Source organism: Nannobrachium achirus (genome assembly GCF_963921795.1).
Source record: "Nannobrachium achirus genome assembly, chromosome: 3".
Lineage (NCBI taxonomy): Eukaryota > Metazoa > Chordata > Actinopteri > Myctophiformes > Myctophidae > Nannobrachium > Nannobrachium achirus.
In genome coordinates, this window is record NC_137812.1 from 27,563,328 (window position 1) to 27,585,449 (window position 22,122).

A 22,122-nucleotide genomic window follows, 5' to 3' on the forward strand; every position below is an offset into this window, starting at 1 on the left:
AATTTATCACATGCCCAGAAATAAAGATGTTGGGCTCCATTTGGATAATATCTGTCTGGCTTTTATGGTTCTAATTTCATTGAGTTTAATGGTCTGCTGGCTATGTGTCATTGATTGGAACCATGCACACCAGACCTGGAGAGAAATGTGAACCTCCCACCACAGACAGTATAAAGCAGTTATAGTACCACTCAAAAAGTTGGCTGCTGAATGGACTTGTTATCCTACGTAGTGAGGGCTTCCTCCTCATTGGTGACACAGGTGGGTTTTATAAATAGTGTTTCACTCCTTGACTGTCTCCACGTTGCTCTACTTTACAGCCCTAGCAGGAGAAGGGACCATCTGCCTCCTAAAAATAGAGACAGCAGGTTAATTTGGGGATGTTGACAGTTGACAATACACATAGTTTGCCATTTGATTGGGTTGCTAAGTTTTATCGGTTTGGAATAAAGCTAGCTGCCACTATCCAACCAAGCTGTTACAAAAAACACATTTTACTTGTAATGGCCAGGTTTCACTTTTTAAGGAAATAACTTGGAAGAACCCCTTGGTAACAAATTTGAACATTTTTAACAATATGTCTTAAAGTCTTCTGAGGCCAATATAAATAATAGTGCCTACATATGCCGAAACTGAAATATAACAATGGATGCGCTTCCGTCAAGCCCATTTGGATTGGGTTTGAAGCTCTATAGTTAGGACACCTAACACTACTAGAAACCTCTGAGATGGACTTCAAGTCTGACATCATCATTCACCATAACCCATCTTAATATGGCCGTGTTATTTATGGCTTTGTGTGGGCATAATTACCCTGGCCATTGCCTACAGAACTAACATTGGTCACATACTGTAGACTTCCAGATTCCATTATACTTGACCTATATTTAGTCATTCAAATAATACATTTATTTCATGCATGACCATGTCTCTTTAAAACCTGATTTGGATCTACTAAAAGCCAGCCCTGTAAATCTGATACCCTAGTCAAGCAGTTGGATAAACACAATGAACCTTTTGGCTCTTGTGAAAATACAAGGGCTTCTGAAAAGAATGCTTTTGCCGGCAGTTGGCTGCAGCTGTTCTACTGGGTTTAAAAGTTCTCTTTCAACCAACACCCCTCGTTTTCAGAAAATATAGTATGATTGCTTCAGTCAGAAGTGACCCAGATTTTCACTGATGAATCACAACCTTAATGCATACATGACACATGCAGCTTTTAATTCTGTCGATGCCGACTAAACACTGTCTTATTGAAAATGAAGTTACCAAGTTCGTATAATGTAGAGAGTAGTTCTTTATACTCTATTTATACCTTATTTAATGTATCTTTTTTTCCTCACCCTTTATTTACCTAGTTTATTTACCTATTTACCCTTTATTTCCCTAGTTATTTACCTAGTTTACCCATTCATTTTCTTGGTTATTTTAAGACACCTTAAGTTTAGATTGCCTACTTCAGTCCATGCCTATATGGCCTGTGAGTATGTAAAATTCCACAAAACTCAAACAGAATGTTAAACCCTGGTGCTTAATGGGGATCCTTTCATAAACAAGATTAACATAACCACATTGCACCACATCTACCTTCATATATAGACCTATATCTTTATTGACAGTGATTATCTGTGCAGGAGTTCTTTTTATTTTGTCATTTTTCATCAAATTACTACCTTTGACCAGGCTATATAGTTACTGGCAATTGTACAAAGCACCCCACTGGCAAACTGACAACCATAATCGGTATCCACTTTGTGAACTGAACTGACTGACATTCCTTTGAGAGAGAGTATGTGTGTGTGTGTGTGTGTGTGTGTGTGTGTGTGTGTGTGTGTGTGTGTGTGTGTGTGTGTGTGTGTGTGTGTGTGTGTGTGTGTGTGTGTGTGTGTGTGTGTGTGTGTGTGTGTGTGTGTGTGTGTGTGTGTGTGTGTGTGTGTGTGTGTGTTCTGTCTGTCTACGTGTGTGGTGTGGTACAGTAGTAGTAGTTCTGCGTCACGGCGCGCCTAGCCTGCTGCCGGGAGAGCGGGGGGCTCGCCTTACACGGGCCGAGATCTCCTGTGTGGATTCGGGACTACCTCTCCATATATGGAGCGCCCCGCGCGCCCTGGAGCGCGGCGACGGAGCGCTCTCCCTGCGGCGTGCCCGAGACACTCCCGACCAAGAACCAAATATGGATGAAGGGTAGAGAGAATTCCTATGGAATACATGGACATTCCAAATGGTTGTCTGTGGAAGGGGGGAGAAAACCCCCCGTGGAAGGGCCCGGGTATATAAGGATCCCGGTGGTCTCTGTGTCTCTCCAGCTCGAACCTCCTGTCTGCCGCACTTGTGCTCTGATCATCGACAATAACAACAACAGCCAACAGGTAAGCACAACGGACGTGGAGTACCAGGGATATACAGGCTGGGACTACGATAGGGTCGGGAACTGGTGGATTTTCTCCTTTTTGCATTGGGACTTTAAACTGCCTTTCTATGAATGAACCCGATCAAAGGATAGGTTCCGCTGCAGCAGAAATGCCGGGGCTTGGCAGTCCGCCGCTGTGTGCTGCTTAACTTCACTTCCAGACAAATGCGCGTCTGTCAGAGGTGCTTGTTAGCGATGGTGATGTTTCTGGATCATCTCATCGGGCACCCATGTGGGATTTGTTAGTTTTTACATTAATTGGGTTTCTTTAAATGTGATCCTACTTGGCTAAACATTTTAATAGCCGATAGATGGGATGCGTAAGAGCGCACAATTACTCTCGAGTCTCGATGGGTTACAATGTTATCTAGGCTATCGGTAATCCGTTATAACCTTACAATAAAGATATGATTCGGAATATGTGGTATATATTTTCGTATTAAGGTTTTGTAGCAATTGTAGAAATATTAGACCTTAATTGCCGAATGTTTAAGCATGTTCTAATTAGGCTACTAATGAAAAACAGTTTTATTTTAAAAAAAAATGTTGGGGGAAAAAAATGCCAATTTAACACCGAGCTGCCCTCTTCCTTGGTGCCCATCTATCCTGTTGTTTCAGCAGATACAACAATTGTCACATAACTAAAATAGAATACTGGCTGGCTCTTGTTATATTTGCAGGCTGATGTAATAACTAGGCTACACTATAGTCAATTTGAGGGTAAACTTGACATGGCCTATGATTTGGAACTCTATAAACTGGATAGAGCTGGGCTTTTTAGACCATGTCGGACCCCCAAATTCAGCCTTTGGATCCCCATTTCAAATGATTCAGTCTTAAGGATCCTGCTATTCAAATATGTTGTCTGCCTCATGATGAATAGAGTCATGTAGGTGATCATTTGTTGTTGTATATGCATTTACAAGTTAAATGAATTATAGTAGTTTTAAGGGAATTATAGTTTTAAGGGTAACTTGTATAATCTCAATATTACGCTTGAGGGTGTCCTTTTGGCACTTCATGGCACATTGTGTAATATTGTCTTAATTAAACCACTGATGTGATGTAGATTGTAGATTTCTGCTGGATAAAAAGTATTTTTTAGTTATAGTTTATTTATAGTTTGATAAGTGTTTTTACAGTATAAGCTGTGTGTGTGTGTGTGTGTGTGTGTGTGTGTGTGTGTGTGTGTGTGTGTGTGTGTGTGTGTGTGTGTGTGTGTGTGTGTTATAAAAAATCCTTATTAAACAATGTCTCTTCTATTTTCTTTAGAATCCGCCATCATGTGTGACGATGATGAAACTACCGCTCTTGTGTGCGACAACGGCTCCGGCCTGGTGAAGGCAGGCTTTGCCGGAGACGATGCCCCCAGAGCTGTGTTCCCCTCCATCGTAGGCCGCCCTCGCCATCAGGTACAGAGGAGCAATAACACTTGGAACACAGAAAGGCGTGGGGAATAACCTTTGTATCACTTAACACAGTGGTTCACAACCTCTTCTGGCCCTGACTCGCCAAATTCATTGAACTTGGGACCCCACCACACTGACAAGCACTTGGAATTGTAGGAGTTAAGGCATTACATTTTGTTTAACTCAGTTCCACAGATAAACATTGTGAGAATAGCCAATCTAAAACGATCTTTCTTATATTATTTGACAATGTTTGACCGTTTTCTAGTATAATATGGTAATTAGTGCAGTAATGATATACTATTTTTAGTATTAGTATTAAAAAGGTCTCAAAAGACCTTGAATTGTCACTTAACAGTCATCTGGGGACCCCCCCCCCCCTGGGGTTATCGATCCTCAGGTTGAGAACCTTGTTAGGTCTTTGACTTAAGAAGTGCGTCAAAGACTTCAATTTGGATGTAAAGACTAAATGTATAACATAGCAACCAGCATAACTACAATACATGTATTATATGTTCATTTGGAGTTTTAGCCTACATCAAAGACAGGGGGTCCTCAGAGTTACTACAGGGGGGACGCCAAATCTTTGTGTGATAGGATCATGTTTTTTACATTAACCATTTGAACCCTAGCATCCCTATTGGAACATGAGCCATACATAGCAGATCTACAAGCTTGCGCTGCGAGGCATTGTACTTGTACTCTCTCAGCTAAGAGGTCCTTGGCCCGAAAACGTTGAAGACCCCTGGACTAGATATTTCATGGCACACCTATGATGTGGTAATTAACAAGGACTGTTATTTTTCTTCTCCTAGGGAGTGATGGTGGGTATGGGTCAGAAGGACTCGTATGTAGGAGACGAGGCCCAGAGCAAGAGGGGTATCCTGACACTGAAGTACCCCATCGAACACGGCATCATCACCAACTGGGATGACATGGAGAAGATCTGGCATCACACTTTCTACAACGAGCTGCGTGTGGCCCCCGAGGAGCACCCCACCCTGCTCACAGAGGCCCCCCTCAACCCCAAGGCCAACAGGGAGAAGATGACCCAGATCATGTTTGAGACCTTCAATGTCCCTGCCATGTATGTGGCCATCCAGGCCGTGCTGTCACTGTATGCCTCCGGTCGTACCACCGGTAAGGACAATTTCTGTTTGCAACAGAATTAAATGTTTATTTTTCATTCCATGAATGATTGAGTTACATGTTTATCTGAACTTATAGGTATCGTGCTGGACTCTGGCGATGGTGTGACCCACAACGTCCCCATCTATGAGGGCTACGCGCTGCCCCACGCCATCATGCGTCTGGACCTGGCTGGTCGCGACCTGACCGACTACCTCATGAAGATCCTGACAGAGCGTGGCTATTCTTTTGTCACAACCGGTAAGCTCTTTTGCTGAAAAAATTAAACCTTTTGTGTTGGGTCATTTTTACGCTCAATGTATCACAATGCTAACTTATACGCACTGCTGATTACAGCCGAGCGTGAGATCGTGCGTGACATCAAGGAGAAGCTGTGCTACGTGGCTCTGGACTTTGAGAATGAGATGGCCACCGCCGCCTCCTCCTCCTCCCTGGAGAAGAGCTACGAGCTGCCCGACGGTCAGGTCATCACCATCGGTAACGAGAGGTTCCGTTGCCCCGAGACCCTGTTCCAGCCTTCCTTCATTGGTAAGCATCCAAATGTAGCCTATGCATTTCCTTAATTTATTCCATTCACTTTAGGCCTATACACACAGTAAAGTCTTCATTGTTAATTTATCCATTTGTACACTTGATTTAAGTGAACACTGAGGGGTTTTACTGTGTGTAACACCCGAGTTTCAAACCAAACATCTACTGCTATAGGGCAAGAGGGATGTTCCCCTTGTCCAGGCTATAGATGTTAGGCTTCGGCTTGAGCTTCTCTGCCACATACTGTAGTATACATGGACAAAATGTAAAGTTGTTGACCCGACCCTGTGAACCTCTACAGGTATGGAGTCTGCCGGTATCCATGAGACAGCCTACAACAGCATCATGAAGTGCGATATTGACATCCGTAAGGACCTGTATGCCAACAATGTTCTCTCCGGTGGCACCACCATGTACCCTGGTATCGCTGACCGTATGCAGAAGGAGATCACCGCCCTGGCCCCCAGCACCATGAAGATCAAGGTATTCAACTCAAAATTGTTAACCTTGTGCAATCAATTTGTTCCTTTAATTTGTTCCCCAAAAATGACTTATCTTCCATAGATTACACACACGAAGTCTTGAATTCATTTTTGTATAATTATAAAATTATAAAAATAATAATCATTTGATGACCGGCGGAGTCTCGTATCTGGTAGGACACTCAAAGAGTCTCCCACCGAGTCTCCTATTGACCCATGACCTGGTCATCAAATGATTATCTCAAGAATTTGGCAAAAACAAAACTATGCCCTATTCAAGGCTTTATGGGGTGTGTAATTAATAGAAAATAATTATTTTTATTTTTATTTTTTTTGTTGGATGAACTACGCTTTAAGGAACAAATTGATTGCATTAGGCCTATTTCAAATAGGCCTAACATTTGAAATGAAATTAGAACTGATCCCGTTATGGACAATTACTAATCCAAACGTCTGGTTCCTCCTCTGCAGATCATTGCCCCACCTGAGCGTAAATACTCTGTCTGGATCGGAGGCTCCATCCTGGCGTCTCTGTCCACCTTCCAGCAGATGTGGATCAGCAAGCAGGAGTACGACGAGGCAGGGCCCAGCATCGTCCACAGGAAGTGCTTCTAAAAGTGCGATATCTCGCCCTGCAGGATCAAAGCTGTGGCACGCATGCCATCGCTGTGCCAAAGACGTTATCTTTTCTACAACTTTACTGTTTAGCCAAATGAACGCGCACCACTGTGGAAACAAATGTCAACACCAAGGACACATGGAAAATGATGCCACCGTGTGAATGTGTAAACTGTACATATTTTATTTATTGATATTTTGTGTATGATAACAGTTTGCTATATATGGGGGACGACCGAGGAACAGATCAGGCTTATCCATGAGTCTCCTGCTACCCGGTGTTGGCTTCGAGGTACCACGCACCCACTCGGACCAACTAAAAAAAGACCAAAGCAAATAAAACTTTTATTTTCACTTATGCCTACTGTTTATTATCCTTTGAATGTTTTTGGGAGATTTTAAGGATGCACAAACTCCCTCACTGGGAAAGGTGTTGAAAATCGTTAAGGTATAAAGTCAGACTGCAGCATAAACATTTGAGGCACTTAACACTTGGGAAGTGTCTTATTGTTTGGAGGAATAGCTCCAACATGGCTCGGAAAGTCAAACAAAGAGCTCACAGTTCACTGACAGTTGTTCTAAGTCTAGTGGCAAACGTCATGCCAAGCTAAACCATCCCCTAATGGCAGTGTTGTTTCTCAGCATCAAATTAAAACAAGGGTAGACTTGTAACTTCTTCCACTGAAAAAGATATTCTCCATATAATTAGGATAACAGTGGGCAGGGGAGAGAGCGCTCAAGAAGAACGTACATCACACTTGGGGTACTGTAAAGATAAGACACTGGCCCAGAACAGCCAGACAGCTGCTCTACTTGAGGGCCTAAAGGGAAAGTGTGAAGTAAATTGGATAAACATTGGCCAATGTGAGTTTGGATTAAATGTTTATTTAAAGGACTACTTCAGCCATTTTTATTTGAACCCTCCTTACCAATGCTCAAGATTTCACCGTACTCATTCTGCACCTCATTGGGGGGCTATATGGGCAGTTCAGAATCCTGCCAACTAGAAATGACATCATCAATGGGGATTCCTAGCAAATAGAAACTACAGCCTTTCTCTTCTTAGAATGTTTAGCGTGCTGAAATGGAGAATAAAGGTTTTGTTTGAAATGTCCAAACCAGCCAACTGATGCTGTAGTAAGCTATGTCACTGGTACTGCCTCAATAGTGGTGGTAGGCCTATAGGCAGGTCTCTATAAGTGTCCACATTACACAGTGCGTAGGCTAGACAGAATCAAATTGTGCCATTTTCAGGTTGGAAATGAGTGAAGTGTTCCTTTAAATGGTAGCTCAGTGTCAAATCGATTTTTATCGCTACAAATGTCACATAAATTAGAACTGAACACGTTTGGCTTAACCACACGAAAGAAAATAGCCTACTTAAGAAAATTATTTCCTCAACCTGTTGGCTTTGGCACTTGTTAGAGCGCGCCTAATCGCGCGCACCAGTCCAGCACCATGCACTCACACATTGCACCTGGGAGGGTGTCAGATCACATTCCACTGATGCTAGAAAGAACATATAGACCTACCGGTAGATAGGCCTCTACTGAAAGCTAATAACGCGTTGATGCGACGCATTAGCTTGTAGATCTGTTCTTTTAGACACTTGTAGGCCAGCCAGCCTAGAGGCGCGCCAGAGGCGTCAATTGGGTATGGCAAGCTATGGTAGCTGCCATACCTTGGCTAGCGGGGGAAATAATAAAATGTACTTTTCATTGTGCCTGTTGCTAAGGTATGGCAACATGACTGGTGTCTTGCACGCGCGCGCAAGACACCAGTCATGTTGCCATACCTTAGCTTTTTCTGAACTGACGCCACTGAGGCGCACCTCCTCGACTAAATCGCTCTCCACCAGCACCAGTGTAGTGTAGAGACCGTTGAGCATGCGCGTAGTGATCACCCCATCTCTTCATGGAAAAAATAAAAACATATTCGTCCAGATTGTAATGGCTGTATGCTGAAGGGACAGGAGGAGGAACACATCTATGCACAACGAATGACAAGATTAACGCCTGGAATGAAACCGCAGGGCTGATAACAGTCGTCACTTTCCTTAGGTGAGTAGCCCTAGATAGATAAGCACGTACGCGATAAGCTCCATTAATTACCAGACGGTGTTTACAAACGGGGCTTTGCTGTAGCCTACACTACAAGCAGCAGCAGCAGGTGAAGAAAACATCGATCAGCGCAGCAAATTGTCGGGAAAAAGATGGTCAGTAGCCTTTGATCTACGGTTTACAGCCAGCCTATTCAGATTACGTGGTGGAATAATAAATGTGCTGTGATGGTACTGCATCTGACTAGGAGGCATTGGCAAATAAATGGTCTGTAGTATTTTGCAGTGGGGCTACAAGTCGGAGGCGCCCCGGCCGATGGTGTGATATAGCTGTCATAACAGCAGCAAATTACATTAACACTTGCTTAGTTAATGATGCTTCACCAAATGGAAAATGCACAAAACGCCCCTTTCCTGCTTGTTTTCGAACAGCTTGGATATAGGCCAGCAAGGCCACTGCCGATAAATGTTAATTAATCCAATTAGGCATCTGTTAATTAATCATTTTTCCTTGATTTTCTTTTCTTTTTTCTTTTTAGAATGAAAATGATAGGCAATGCATAACAATGATGTAGCAGCTAGAAGAAGACAGCTATGTGAAATTGTAGCCACTAGCCAGCCAGTCAGTGGAGTGGTCAGTGCTGAAATGTAGGCTAAATGTCACTCAATCCTCGGTGCCTAATTGGCGTAGAGCCGTAGACAGGTGGGCGTGGCCTAACTGTAGACACCTGATCTCGTGACGTCACTGAGCGCTGCAGGTGAATGCATTGAATTATCTTCAGTTCAGTGTATCCATCCACACACAACCCAACTCTACACAGGTGGGCTACGCTGCAACAGTGAAGTTCATTAGGAAAGCATATATGAATTCTAATTCTATTCTTTTCTAATTTTTCCGGTTCACTCAAAGTGATTGGAATTATAAACCGACAAGAAGAACCATGGTAACCAAGAAAATACGGACGGAATACATGAAGAAATTCAGAGACCCGAGATGGGAGACCTTTTCCAAATGCTACGAGGACTCGCTCAAGTACCGCTTGACGCGCCGCGTCATGGAGTCCTCGCACAAGCCGTGGATCTGGGAAGGCTGGGACAACGCTTCCGACTCCAGCGGGCGCTCCACTCCCAGACTGACCCGGAACAAGGTCTTGCCCCTGTCCGTCAAACCGTCGACGTCATTAGGGGTCCTGCACGGGAGGTCATCAGACTCCACGGGGAGCTCCCCTGAACCCAGGTCCTCCCCTGAACCTAAACCTCCTTTTGAGAACAGAGAAGCGGACGTACAGGCAAAGGAGGCACTCTGTTTGGATGCTGCACCTACAGGTAAATATAGGCTGTGCTATTATGCAGACGATTTCTGTCTAGAATTTATATCAGGGGTCTTCAACAGGGGGTCCGGGACCCCTAGGGGGTCCTCAGAGTTACTACAGGGGGGTCCTCCAAATCTTTGAGTGATAGAATTTTTTTTCTCCTTTTTTATATTAACCACTTGAACCCTAGCGTCCATCTTCCGAGAACTTTAGCCAAAAATAGATCAGATCTACAAGCTCACAGCAAGGCGTTGTGAGCTTGTAGATCGGCTATTTTTGGCAAAGAGCTTTGGTGTAGAGGGAGAAAAGAGCAGACTAAGTACAGAGTGAAAGGTCAAGTTTATTAAGTATTGACAGTTCAAGTTGTTAAATATCTCAAAACACAAATTGACATGAATCCAAAATACACTGATGATTGTGCTGTCAAACAACTATATGGAATCTATGAACAGGTTGTGGAGGTCCCTGCTTCATCTCTCTCTCAACTAAGGGGTCCTTGGCCTGAAAACATTGAAGACCCCTGATTTAATTGATTGCTTTCATTTTGGGCTGATTTTTTCTCTGTCTTCCTCCCTCCCTTCCTTCCTTCCTTCCTTCCTTCATCCATCCATCCTTATCTTTCCTTTCTAGAAAACGGTGTGAATGGTCCAGGCATGGTTTCAACTACGGATGCCCCTAACACCTCCGGCGATGACACGGCGACAGACGATGGTCCATTGGACAGGGTGTCCTCTGACGAGGAACCGGTAAAACCGGAACCTAAACGGCGCCACCGCCATCGGACCCCTCGCTCTGAACCGGTACACAGGGACAGTTCGCACGATGACAAACCCGCGGCAACGGCTCGTAAAACATCAAGAGCCAAGAGCCAGCCGCCGGTCAGCAACAGGGAGAAAGAAAACAGGCGACCACCGCTCTGCCGATACGACTGGACCGAGAAACACAGTGAGGTCAGAAAGGTGCCTAATGAGGTGAGTTTCTATTCATTTCTATGTACAGTATGTACTGTGTTTATGAGTTTACTTATCTTATCTTTAAACTTCAAGAAACGGTTTGTGCTCATCATACCATAGAGCCTACTGTGTATTCCTATACCAATGGTTTCTAGTAATGTTCTCAATATAAGAATTTCAGTTTATTCTACTGTTGGACTTGATTGATTGATTGATTATTTTATTAGACAAAACATTGAGAACAGTACAAGTATAGTCAATACAATAGAAATGTAGTACAGTACAAGTACAGTTAAACACCCTACCTAAAAGGAACATTCCAAATAAGTCCTTTTACAGTCTTTTTTACGTTGGAAGTCCTTGTTATTCAATTCATGACAACAAATACCAAGCCTAATTTGAAGTTGGTCTGGATAAACAAAATGCTTTTTAGCACATGGGCACTTTCTTATGTAGTGGATACCAAGGAACTGTAGTGTAGGTATGTCATCCAACACTGCCACTGCCGCAGGCAATCATTAATAATAAAAATGGCTTGTGTTTCGGGAGGCAAGCTCCTATCTCATTGACCCTCCTCAACTCCGGCCGTCTCTTTCCACACACAGACTCGCGCCCCCGATGTGCGCGCCCAGACCCGACGGGAATCGGACAAGCGAGGCTCCCACGGCGAGCGCAGAAGAGCGCGGTCAGCCGACCTGGAGAAATTGAGGAAGTCCGAGCTGACCGTAGTGGACGACCGCTGGATCACGGAGTACATGCGCTGCTTCTCCGCGCGGCTGAGGTAGAGGCAAGTGCCGGGGGGGCCACAGGCAAAGCATCACTGTCGGCCATCTTGAAACACCATCCCCTAACGCCATTGCTGTGTCTAAAATCACTCCCTTACTCACTATACAGTACAGTATTGTGCGCTATATAGTGATTACACCATCTGTAGTGGTGTCCGAATGTAGAGTGATTATTATTGTACCCTACGTAGTGGGCTCAACCTTATCTCATAAAAATGCATCATGAAAAGTAGGGTACGTACAACCTATGGTCACTATCGCAAAGACAGTTTGTAGTGTGTCTGAAATGTGCTTTTTTAATTTCACTGATGAGTTTGCTATATAGTGCCCAATATATAACTCCCTGTTGAGGGAGTTGTGAAGAAGTGAATGATTTTTTGACACTAAATGCGGTGGTGGAATCGGTGTGCTTTATGTCTGATGACAACAGACTACTTTTTTTGGCAGATCATGTCACCCAAAAATTATATTGTTTGCAGGCCCAGCTTTGTTATTCAGCTAAGAAGGTGTGTGTGTGTGTGTGTGTGTGTGTGTGTGTGTGTGTGTGTGTGTGTGTGTGTGTGTGTGTGTTTGAAATGTAAGTATTTATTTACTAACCGGCAACTAAATTTGTTTCAAAAAAGAATTGTCCAAAAATAATAGTAACTCTTTCTAAGATGTACAGAATTACAGAGGGTTTTTTATAAATATCTACACAATAGGCAAAATCACTATATGAATGTATTTTATTTCTTAAGCATGACTGTTTTCAAAACACATCGCTGTGCATTATCACCGTTTCTTACTGGAACAGGTGGAGTATTTTTGAGTCAAATCACAAAGGCAGCTGTACCGATTAGATCAGTATTTGTATTTCATTTAATAATGGCTCTTGGAAAGGACCAAACAGTGAGATATTTTTGATATTTCTGTATTTTGGAGCTGAAAGATGATGCGCAAATCTATTATCATAGCCTGTTATTCTCATAGTTTTTTGATCATCAATTAATTGCTAACTAAGCGCCATCAGTGCAGAAGTAGAAAAACTGTTTCAGTGGGTAAATCATCTGTTTATTTCCAAATGACCTTCTGGATGCTTACAGCATTTGAAAGGGTATGGGGAGTGTTAGAGGGACACTGGCATTTCCAAATGTTTTCCTCTACACCGAAATAGGCATTGGTGACATTTACTGTATTGAGTTGACATCTCAATACTGGAATACATTGATATGTTGTGGTTTACAAATTAAGTCGGTGGTTACAGTGCAGAATGCGAACAGTGCTAACAAACTGCTTTTCTGTTAGGTGAAGTGTCATTACATTAATGAATATGTATTTATATATTTCTTGTTTTTTTTTTATTACAAAATGTCATCATCATCTTATGACCTCTTAGTAAACACCATGTCTTGTCATAGATTGGCATGGTCTAAAATGGTTGAAATGGCTTCCTTTGTTGAACTGTAAATTGAGTGACAGGATTAGTGAAAAATTTCATCACGCTCACATTTAAAATAATCAAAAATGGTTCAAGAAATTAAACTACCCTCAATTATACAATCCTGCAAGTACATTGATTATGTTTCGATTTAAAACGTATAATTCATCACAACTCACTTGTTGACACACTTGAATACAAAAAGTTGAAAAATATTGTTAATGAATGGCACAATTAACACTTAATCTTAATGTACAGTAGGTTTCACTTATATCACATTATTTTGTTGATTGTTATGACTTAATTTATGATTGTAACTTAATTGTGATGTCAGTATTAAATAATGTGATTGAAATTGAGGGCTAATGAAAATGTATGGGTTGTATTTAGTTGTGTCAAAGAATATATGAGTAAAAAAATGTGTCAATGTCTGTCCGTCTTTTCTTATGACAATGTTATTTACGAATGTTAATTAGTTAAGAATGTTAAACAGTCATATGATTAATAACACAAGAGGGCACATTTTCTCACTCATATATGTTTTTGACACTCCGGTTACGATTAATTTTTCTTAGAGATGTCCTAATCTTGTTTCAATACATTTTCAGCTGGTGTTAAGTTTGTGACAGCAAACATTTTGTTAACTTGAATTACACACAAAATATTAACTTGGATTGTGCACGCACATGATTACACCTCAGAATGAAACCTTTTTCCTGTTGCGTTGTGATATGCAACACAAATGTTTGAAGTCCCAAGACACACACAGATGTACTGTACTCTATGTCTAGAAAATGACGCGTTCTCTCTACTGTAGAGGACAAGGAAATGGGTTTGGCTTTAATTGTATTGTGCATGGACAATCTAATTAGATTCCCTATCTGATGTACCGTAGGGGGTCAGCAAGCGTGTGCTGAATCAGAGATCTCCTCTAGGAGATCAGACTGTCACTAGTGAAGAGTCAAGGACTAGCTTTCCTTTAACACGTCCCACAGTGCTATTAAAAAATAGCCGATATTGAGCTTGATTGTGAGCTTGTAGATTGACCATATAAAACATTGGAATGATAGAATAGCATGTATGAAGAAATCGTTCTGCTTCATTGACCGGAGTCCCCCCTCTGTGTACTCGGCCCACTCCTTTTCCCCCTCTACACCAAATGTCGTTTGCCGAAAATAGCCGATCTACAAGCTCACAATGCTTCACAAAACAACGTATTGTGAGCTTGAATAGATCTGCTATTTTTGCCAAACGTTCACCCCAAATATAGAGAAGGATCCTGACTTGAAAATGGTCAACCAAATGATGTCTTTTACCATAATCATTTATCACAAAATATTGTGATCTAGCAAGAGTAAGAGGGTATTTATTTATAAATGTTTTATTATGTCTCATTTTGGAATCCAACTGCTCAGTTTAAAAAAATGTTTTAATTTAAGGGACAGGTTCAGGTCTTTGTATAATATTCCAAGGCTTTTAAGCATCCCTTTATGTGTGCTCATTCCAGGAAACATCTCAGGAAGAAAGATTATATTACATGCAAAGTAAATAACATTGTATGCAGATGTGGGTCAAACATGATTTAGTTTTAATGTTTTAGTAGTTGTCAATAGTTTTATATGGGTTCCAGATGGAAGAGGTTTGCATATAGCACTACAAAAAAGAAAAAAAAAAAAAAAAAAAAACAATCGCTGGAAATAGGTTGCAAGTGAATTTAGTAGCCTAATACTTTTCTGTCACTGACTATAAATAAGCTCCAGCCGTCTGGAATTTGAAGCATGTTAAAGCAAATGCTGAGCATTATTTGTAGACACTAATAATAATATCCACGTCTAAATATTATGCAACTTAAACAAACAATTAAGGCTTAAAGAGTTTGGAAAATACACTGTTGGAGAAAGAAATTATTATTTTATTTGCTTTAGCTATGTCTTAAAAAGACTTTGAATTAGATTAGATATTACATATTATACAGAGTGAGATATGTATTATGGTGAATTTAATCTTGACTATTTTATGTCAGCTGTTGTTTACATTTTGGTCACTGTATTTGTATTTGATAACATGCACTATATATATTTTCATCCACTCTGGGGCATTGCTGTGAATAAATATTTGATTAGTTTATCATGTGACTACACTTGCTTGTTTTCATGAACTGTTCTGTTTGATTTATATGGTTAAGTAAGCTAACTTCTCGACCTGCAGCATGGATTCAGAATTGTAACCTGTACATTTTGTTCGAGATAGGGTTAAAATAGGGTTAAAATACTAAATGACACATTTGTGAATAGGTGGAACGTTCACAGCCACAATTTATATATTGCACAACACGCAAAAAGTAGCATAGATAAATGAGAATCTTTATTTGAATAGAAGACAGTTACAAAGCACTTTACATAACATAATAACGCATAACTAGTAAGAGGTCGCGCCATGTCTTGGCCATCTGGCCAGTGATGTATATCGGACCAGTTACCCATATATGGAGATCCATGTACTGTACATGGAGATATGCTGTGAGACCCCAAACATGCTTACTCTGTTATTCGTTGTGTAAATCCTATGACATCTATCACATCTAACATCATACATCCAATCCCTTTTATACCCATACATGGAGATCCCTGTCTGAACCAGCCACACAGTTATGGGCTGACTTCCTCTATATATGGGCATTCCCATATGAAGTCCTGTTAGATATGGGCTTAATATTGATGACATCAGGGATCTCCATATATGGGCATAAAAGGGATTTGGTTAGAGTGATTCCCATGACATCCCAACATACAATCCCTACATGGAGATCCATTCTGAACCAGCCACACCACTGTGATGTCACCTGTTTATGTCCATATATGGAGATCACTGTGATGTCACCTGTGATGTCACAGTGATTTGCCAGGGGAACCACAGTGTCAGGCATTATCCCTGCTCTGAGTATCTGTCATCACTGTGATGTCACCTGTGATATCTACTGTGATGTCACAGTGATGTGTCAGGGGAACCACAGTGTCAGGCGTTACCCGTACGTACGGATACGGACAAGCTGTGACGGGTCTGACAGTAAAATGCAACCTACGGTCGCAATAAGAAGTGGTTTAAAACTGTGGTTCTCAACATGTGGGACCAGACGCCTAGGGGGGTCCCCACATAACTATTGGGGGTCCCCAGATGGCAGTTATTAGTTAAGTGACAATTTAAGGACTTTCAAAAACCTTTTAATAAAAATAAAAAAAATACCTCACACAATGGCCAAAATAATGTAAGATAGAAACAAACACTTTGAAAATACCCGATCTACAAGCTCACTATGCGCTTGCAGGTCTGCTATTTATATGTGGAACAGAGTCAAATTAAGTGTAAAGCCTCAACTCTGACAATTCCACATGCTTGTCAGGGTGGGGGGAGGAAATGGGGGGTCCCAGTGCCTGAAAAGGTTGAGAACCGCTGGTTTAAAACGTCCGAGAGGTAGAAAGGGTCAATAATTTACATTGCTGTCCTGTCATGACTCAGCATACTGTACATGAGTTCAGCCCAGTCTGGTGCTATACATTGAAGCGAAATATAGCTTCCCGACAGGGACACTATTATCTAGGTCCTCAACTGTTACATAATCCATTGTGGGCCCGGTGCCATACCGGTGCCCAGCATTTGTCCTCTGGCTCCTCTGAAGGAGTTCTGTAACACACTCAGACAGTGTGTTCTGGCTGCCAAGTCAACTTCCCACAATATTAGTATTAGAGAGGGAAGAACTGTCATTATGATTATTTTCAGGTTTGAAGTACTAGTAATGTCAGGTTTAATCAATTTCATTCAAGTACTTTTAGCAAAACAGGTTCCTTAGGCTACACACTTTTTTGACTTGAGAGTTACTTTTAAAATGACCAGCTCAACATGATCTACCCATCCCAAACGTTTACCTGAGGGGCCTTTGAAATAACAGCCCTAGCGTTACATATGAAACACACTTGAAATGGGAAATAGTGTGAAGAAAGTCTTCATCCCATTCTGTATGGTAGCTTTTCCACTCTTGAAAACAAAGCATTGCATTTGGGATTTTGCCTACTTTAGAAGCCATAAAGGGAGCTGACAGGCCCTTCTTGATGTCAATCAATCAAGTCATCTTAATTCAAGTGACAGATGCCAAAAAGAGAGGTTTTGTGATGTTTATAAAACAAATTATTTATATTTAAATCGTTTAGGGGCCTGTCATGTGGTCTACCTGCACAGCCTTTGTGATCTACAGGTAGATCACAATCTACCTTGTGGGCACCCCTGAACTACAGTATAAACTTAAGTACCCCAAAAACTACACCGATAAACTGCAATTGCTATAATGTAGCTTGTGATTCTTTTAGAGTTCTTTAAGATGTCACATGTTTTAGGACACTCATCTCATAGCAGAGGCCTTCTTGTGAGAACTATTATTCATCATCACCTTTTATGAGATGATAAATCATCCCGGAAATATAACTAATATAAGTATGGAAACAATAATTACTCAATTAAGACTCTTTGGTTCACCTTGTTATACAACAAACAAAGAAGACTTAACCATAAACAAACCCGATTCGCCCATATATAGGTAGGACCACAGTCCCGATCCGACCGATATGTCAATAGAAGGAAGGAAGGAAGAAGGTTTTATTTGTCACTACTGCTCATACAAGTTATACGCATCAGCAACATTTTAACACAACAATGGGTGTCTCTGGCACAAAACATTTTCAGAGGGGGGTCCGCGGCCTAATACATATTAATCTGGGGGTCCTTGACATGAAGAAGTTTGAGAACCACTAGGGCAGTATGGGCACCACAATTGTTGGGACTGCTACTGACTGGACTAGTTTTAGCTCCACCTCAAATGTGTATCAGTGGCAAATGTCTTCAAGTGGGACAATGCACACTACAGCCACAGATAGAGAGGTTTATTCTGCACGAGGAAGAGAAATAGACCCCACACTACAAACTACTAATCAGATGTGCGTTCTGTATAGCCAAATTACTCTCTTCGCTTGTGTTCTTCTAAACCAGTGGTTCACAAACATTTTAAAATTGATATGTTGTGCGTTGTGAGCTTGTAGATTGGCTCTTTTCGAATATGCTAGCTAAAGTATTCTGTAAATAGGGTTAAAGTGGTTAAACTGATTTAGATGCTATGTTGACCAACTTCGCTGGGCACCTCTGGCCTTCAAGGACCCCTGGGGTTCCTATTGGAACACACTTTGAGGGCCTTTGATGACAGCAGGGCTGGGCTAACAGGGTCCTATATAAAGATGTCATTCTGACACGGTGACAGGCTAGGCAAGGCATCTGAGGTAGTACTGATTCAATGTTGTTGTTGTGACATAATAATAATTTATATCACTTGGCTCAGACAATAGATATCCACAGCATGCTGCCTTCCCAACACTGACTGCTCTATATCAGTTTATAAATAACCACCAGAGAGAGAGAGAGAGATCTAGATCTATTTACAGCCTATATCAGGGGTCTTCAATGTTTTCAGACCAAGGACCCCTTAGTTGAGAGAGAGATGAAGCAGGGACCCCCACTAGATTCCATATAGTTTCATCTTTTGACAGCACAATCATCAGTATATTTTGGATTCATGTCAATTTGTGTTTCAGATATTTAACCACTTGAACCGTCAATGCTTAATAAACCTTTCACTCTGTACTTAGTGTGCTCTTTTTCCCCACGACACCAAACCTCTTTGCCGAAAATAGCCTATATACAAGCTCACAACGCCTTGCAGCAGCGAGGCATTGTGAGCTTGTAGATCTGCTATTTTTGGCAAAGGTTCTCAGAATAAGGACACTGGGGTTCAAATGATTAATAAAAAAGGAGAAAAAGGTTTCTATGATTTGGACCCCCTGAGGTAACTCTGAGGACCCCCTAGGGGTCCTGGACCCCCTGTTGAAGAACCCTGACCTATATGGATAAAAGACATAAAACTCCAGTATTTACTATACTATTTATCAGCAATGTCATCATCCACACATTTTTACCCATACAAGGACATTTCGTATGATGAAATGCTATGTGTCAAAATAGATAGTTTGAGCACCCCTGTCTAGGGGGTGGAGGTGGGAGGTTCAGAACTATTTATATAGCTTAACACAAGTGGTTCTTTGCTTGTAGAGGGCCCTATGTGAGTGAACCTAAACAGAAACTGTCTGGGACATGTGTCATAGAACACAGACCACATTCTGGAGGTTGTTGGGGAGTGGCAAGGCAAGCCTTATAGAAGTAAGAGTTGTTATTTGCTTTCTCAAATCTTCTTTCCACTTAAGCCAACTTGTTTGCCATCAGATGTTTACACAACTATTTTTGGCAGTATATCTCCTTATAGTCTTAATTTATTGCCTATCCTTATAGACAGTGTAAGACAGACTTGTAGTGATGGTGCTTTTGACATGATATATGGGTAGAAGTGCAGTTTATAGTGATTTCAGTTTACACGCCTTTAAAAGTGAGTTGATAAATTAGGTTAGGTTAATTAATTAGTATAAGGGAAATGGTAATAGGCCTGTATGGGTCACTTTTTATGCCAACTTTATTGACCTAGGCGTTTAGGCATATGGTAATACATGAACCACAAGATTTTATAGGCCTAGTTATTTTAAGGGCTTCTGATGGCTGTCACAAGCATGAAACTACAGTATGTGTTGGTGACACCTAGTGGTCAACCTCAGTATGGTAGCTGTCATTGTCACGCCAGTATAAGTATAACTGACTGACTGAATGAACCTCTCGACAAATAAATGTGCTTGTGATACAAAATACAATGTAACCTTTTTAGATACTGCACCTACACACAGGTAACCCAGAACAATATAAAAGCAAGAGGATCTCAAACCCTTGACTATAAGAGGATTTCTGACTAGACGGAAAGCAAGAGGATATCATTCTTTTCATGCGACTTGACTTGATTTCTGAACAGACAATTCATTGGTTTCTTTTAAAAAAAGTGGTTTGAATTATTAACCTATTGATAACCCCAGTTCTTTGAATTTAATATTTGGTTATCATTTAGGTTTTTTTTGCATTTTTGAATGACATTTATGTTGGGGTTTATGTTTATTTAATGTATGTGTTGATTGCAACCCACCCTGGTGAATTTGAATTGAATTCAATACAGAGCTGTTCCACAGATTTAAGGGTTCATTAATTATTATTGAGTCCTTTGTGATGTTTTTCATCAACACCTGGCTACACAAAAAGGAGAAGACTGAGTCCTCTCTGGTAGGTATCCGCCTACCTGGCACCCCTTTACAAAGCTTAAGAGGAAACCGTTACATAAAAATGGCACCCCTGATGGGATTCAATGGAACAGCAAACTAATGAATGAATTTTGAAGAACCTTTTCAGTGCTTTAATTTGTATTTTCACTAATGGCAGGATTGGGAAGACAGGAGATGAGTTCTCCTGTAGGAGTGGCACAGGCTGCCAATGAACCACCTCAGGCAAATGATGTTTTCTATGACACTGTATGTGATGCTCACTCACTCATGGACATGGATGAGGAATGGACATGGATGAGGTATCATAGCCTACAAAAGTGTTGGCATCAACTTTTAGTTACAAGTAAAAGTACAAAATGTTTGACCCACGGGTGGGTCGTGATTAGGCCTATAGCATAGTAAATTGACTGATTGAATAATTTATTCGACAGAAATGCAAAAAGTACATTGGTGTAGCCGAATTTAACATTCTTTGTTATGCTAAAGAAAAATGACAAGCGAAACACCTTAATATTGATATTTCAATTCTAGTTTTTATATAATAATAATAAATATAGCTGCAAGCAGAGATAAAGTGGCCAAAAATGCCTCAAATCATGAACACAGCCTGCGATGTGTGTGAAATTTTGCACACACTAGGTCAATATTGGAACAAAATGCCTCAAATCACGTATATGCAGAGTCCGATTGCCATTAAAGGCCCAAGAACACGTGGCACCCTTTTCACACTGGCCTATTATAGTGCCAGGAGGCCAAAAAAAACTACCTGACCTGCCCGAGATCTGTTCTCGGAGGAACACAGCTTCTAGTTTTTCTTTGATTTCTTTTCCCACTTGTCTTGCTTTTCCTGCTTTTTTCCGCAGCTTTTTTCCCTTTCCTACTTTTTCCTGGCTTGGCCACTTTATCGCTGCTTGCAGCTATATTTTTATTTAGATTTAATTGTCCATACCGTTAAGTTCATGTAATAACACTGCTTGTCTGCATTGTACTTCGATTACCATTTTACGTCAGTAACGTCAAAGAAAGCACTGCCTGCGATCTTGACATTTTGTACTATTATAGCCATTGTTTTTTGGCTTGAAGTGAGCCCACAATTGTTTCAAAGGAACAATATTTTCTAGTTACCTAATAGACTAGAAGGTGTAAAAAAGCAACAACTAAAACAACTTTCAACACAGAAAGAACAAGAAAAAGGAGTCTGTTTCTCCTGGACTGCTGTTGAGAGAGCGCTTATAAAAGAGTGCTGTCATGGAGCTCGACTCAAGCTCCATATGTCTGGTAATCCAGTCCAGGTGGCACTGGCTGGTCCTATTAGTGGAGGACCTGAGGCCACAAGCAGAGAAACTACAACCTGACAGATTCTGGTTTATAGGGGTCAAGGGGAAAGCCTGACTAACTGATCTGGGGCTTAACACTGAGATTAAAGACTACTTGACCCAGAGACAATATTCCATTGCTCTTCTGCACGTGGAGCTATGCCAATACCAATACCACAGAGAAAACAATGTCATTGTGGGAAGGTGAATGAGAGTTGGTGAGGATAATGACTGCATTTGAAATGCTGATAGCTATGGAGTTGGTGAATCTTTTATTATTTATTCTCCCCCCGATTCAGTCTTTTGTGTAGTCCCCGTGATTGCCAACCCCCAACGTTGGCCGAGGAGGGAGGGTGTAGACAACCACGTCTCCTCCGATTCATGACATGGAGTCACCAACCGCTTCTTTTCACCTGATAATGAGCCTTCTTTG

General features: G+C 41.3%; 2 protein-coding genes across 2 annotated transcripts; both read left to right on the top strand.

Moving 5' to 3' along the window:
- Positions 1-3,690: 3,690 nt before the first annotated feature.
- Positions 3,691-6,593, top strand: acta1a (actin alpha 1, skeletal muscle a; the record flags this gene model as incomplete). Its single annotated transcript, XM_080721370.1, has 6 exons — positions 3,691-3,819; positions 4,632-4,956; positions 5,044-5,205; positions 5,302-5,493; positions 5,798-5,979; positions 6,450-6,593. 6 exons carry the CDS (start codon positions 3,691-3,693, stop codon positions 6,591-6,593), a joined length of 1,134 nt encoding a protein of 377 aa, XP_080577496.1.
- Positions 6,594-9,596: 3,003 nt separating this feature from the next.
- ccsapa (centriole, cilia and spindle-associated protein a) lies at positions 9,597-11,706 on the top strand (the record flags this gene model as incomplete). Its single annotated transcript, XM_080722484.1, has 3 exons — positions 9,597-9,981; positions 10,599-10,939; positions 11,527-11,706. The coding sequence occupies 3 exons, from the start codon at positions 9,597-9,599 to the stop codon at positions 11,704-11,706; spliced, it is 906 nt and encodes a 301-aa protein (XP_080578610.1).
- Positions 11,707-22,122: the final 10,416 nt, after the last annotated feature.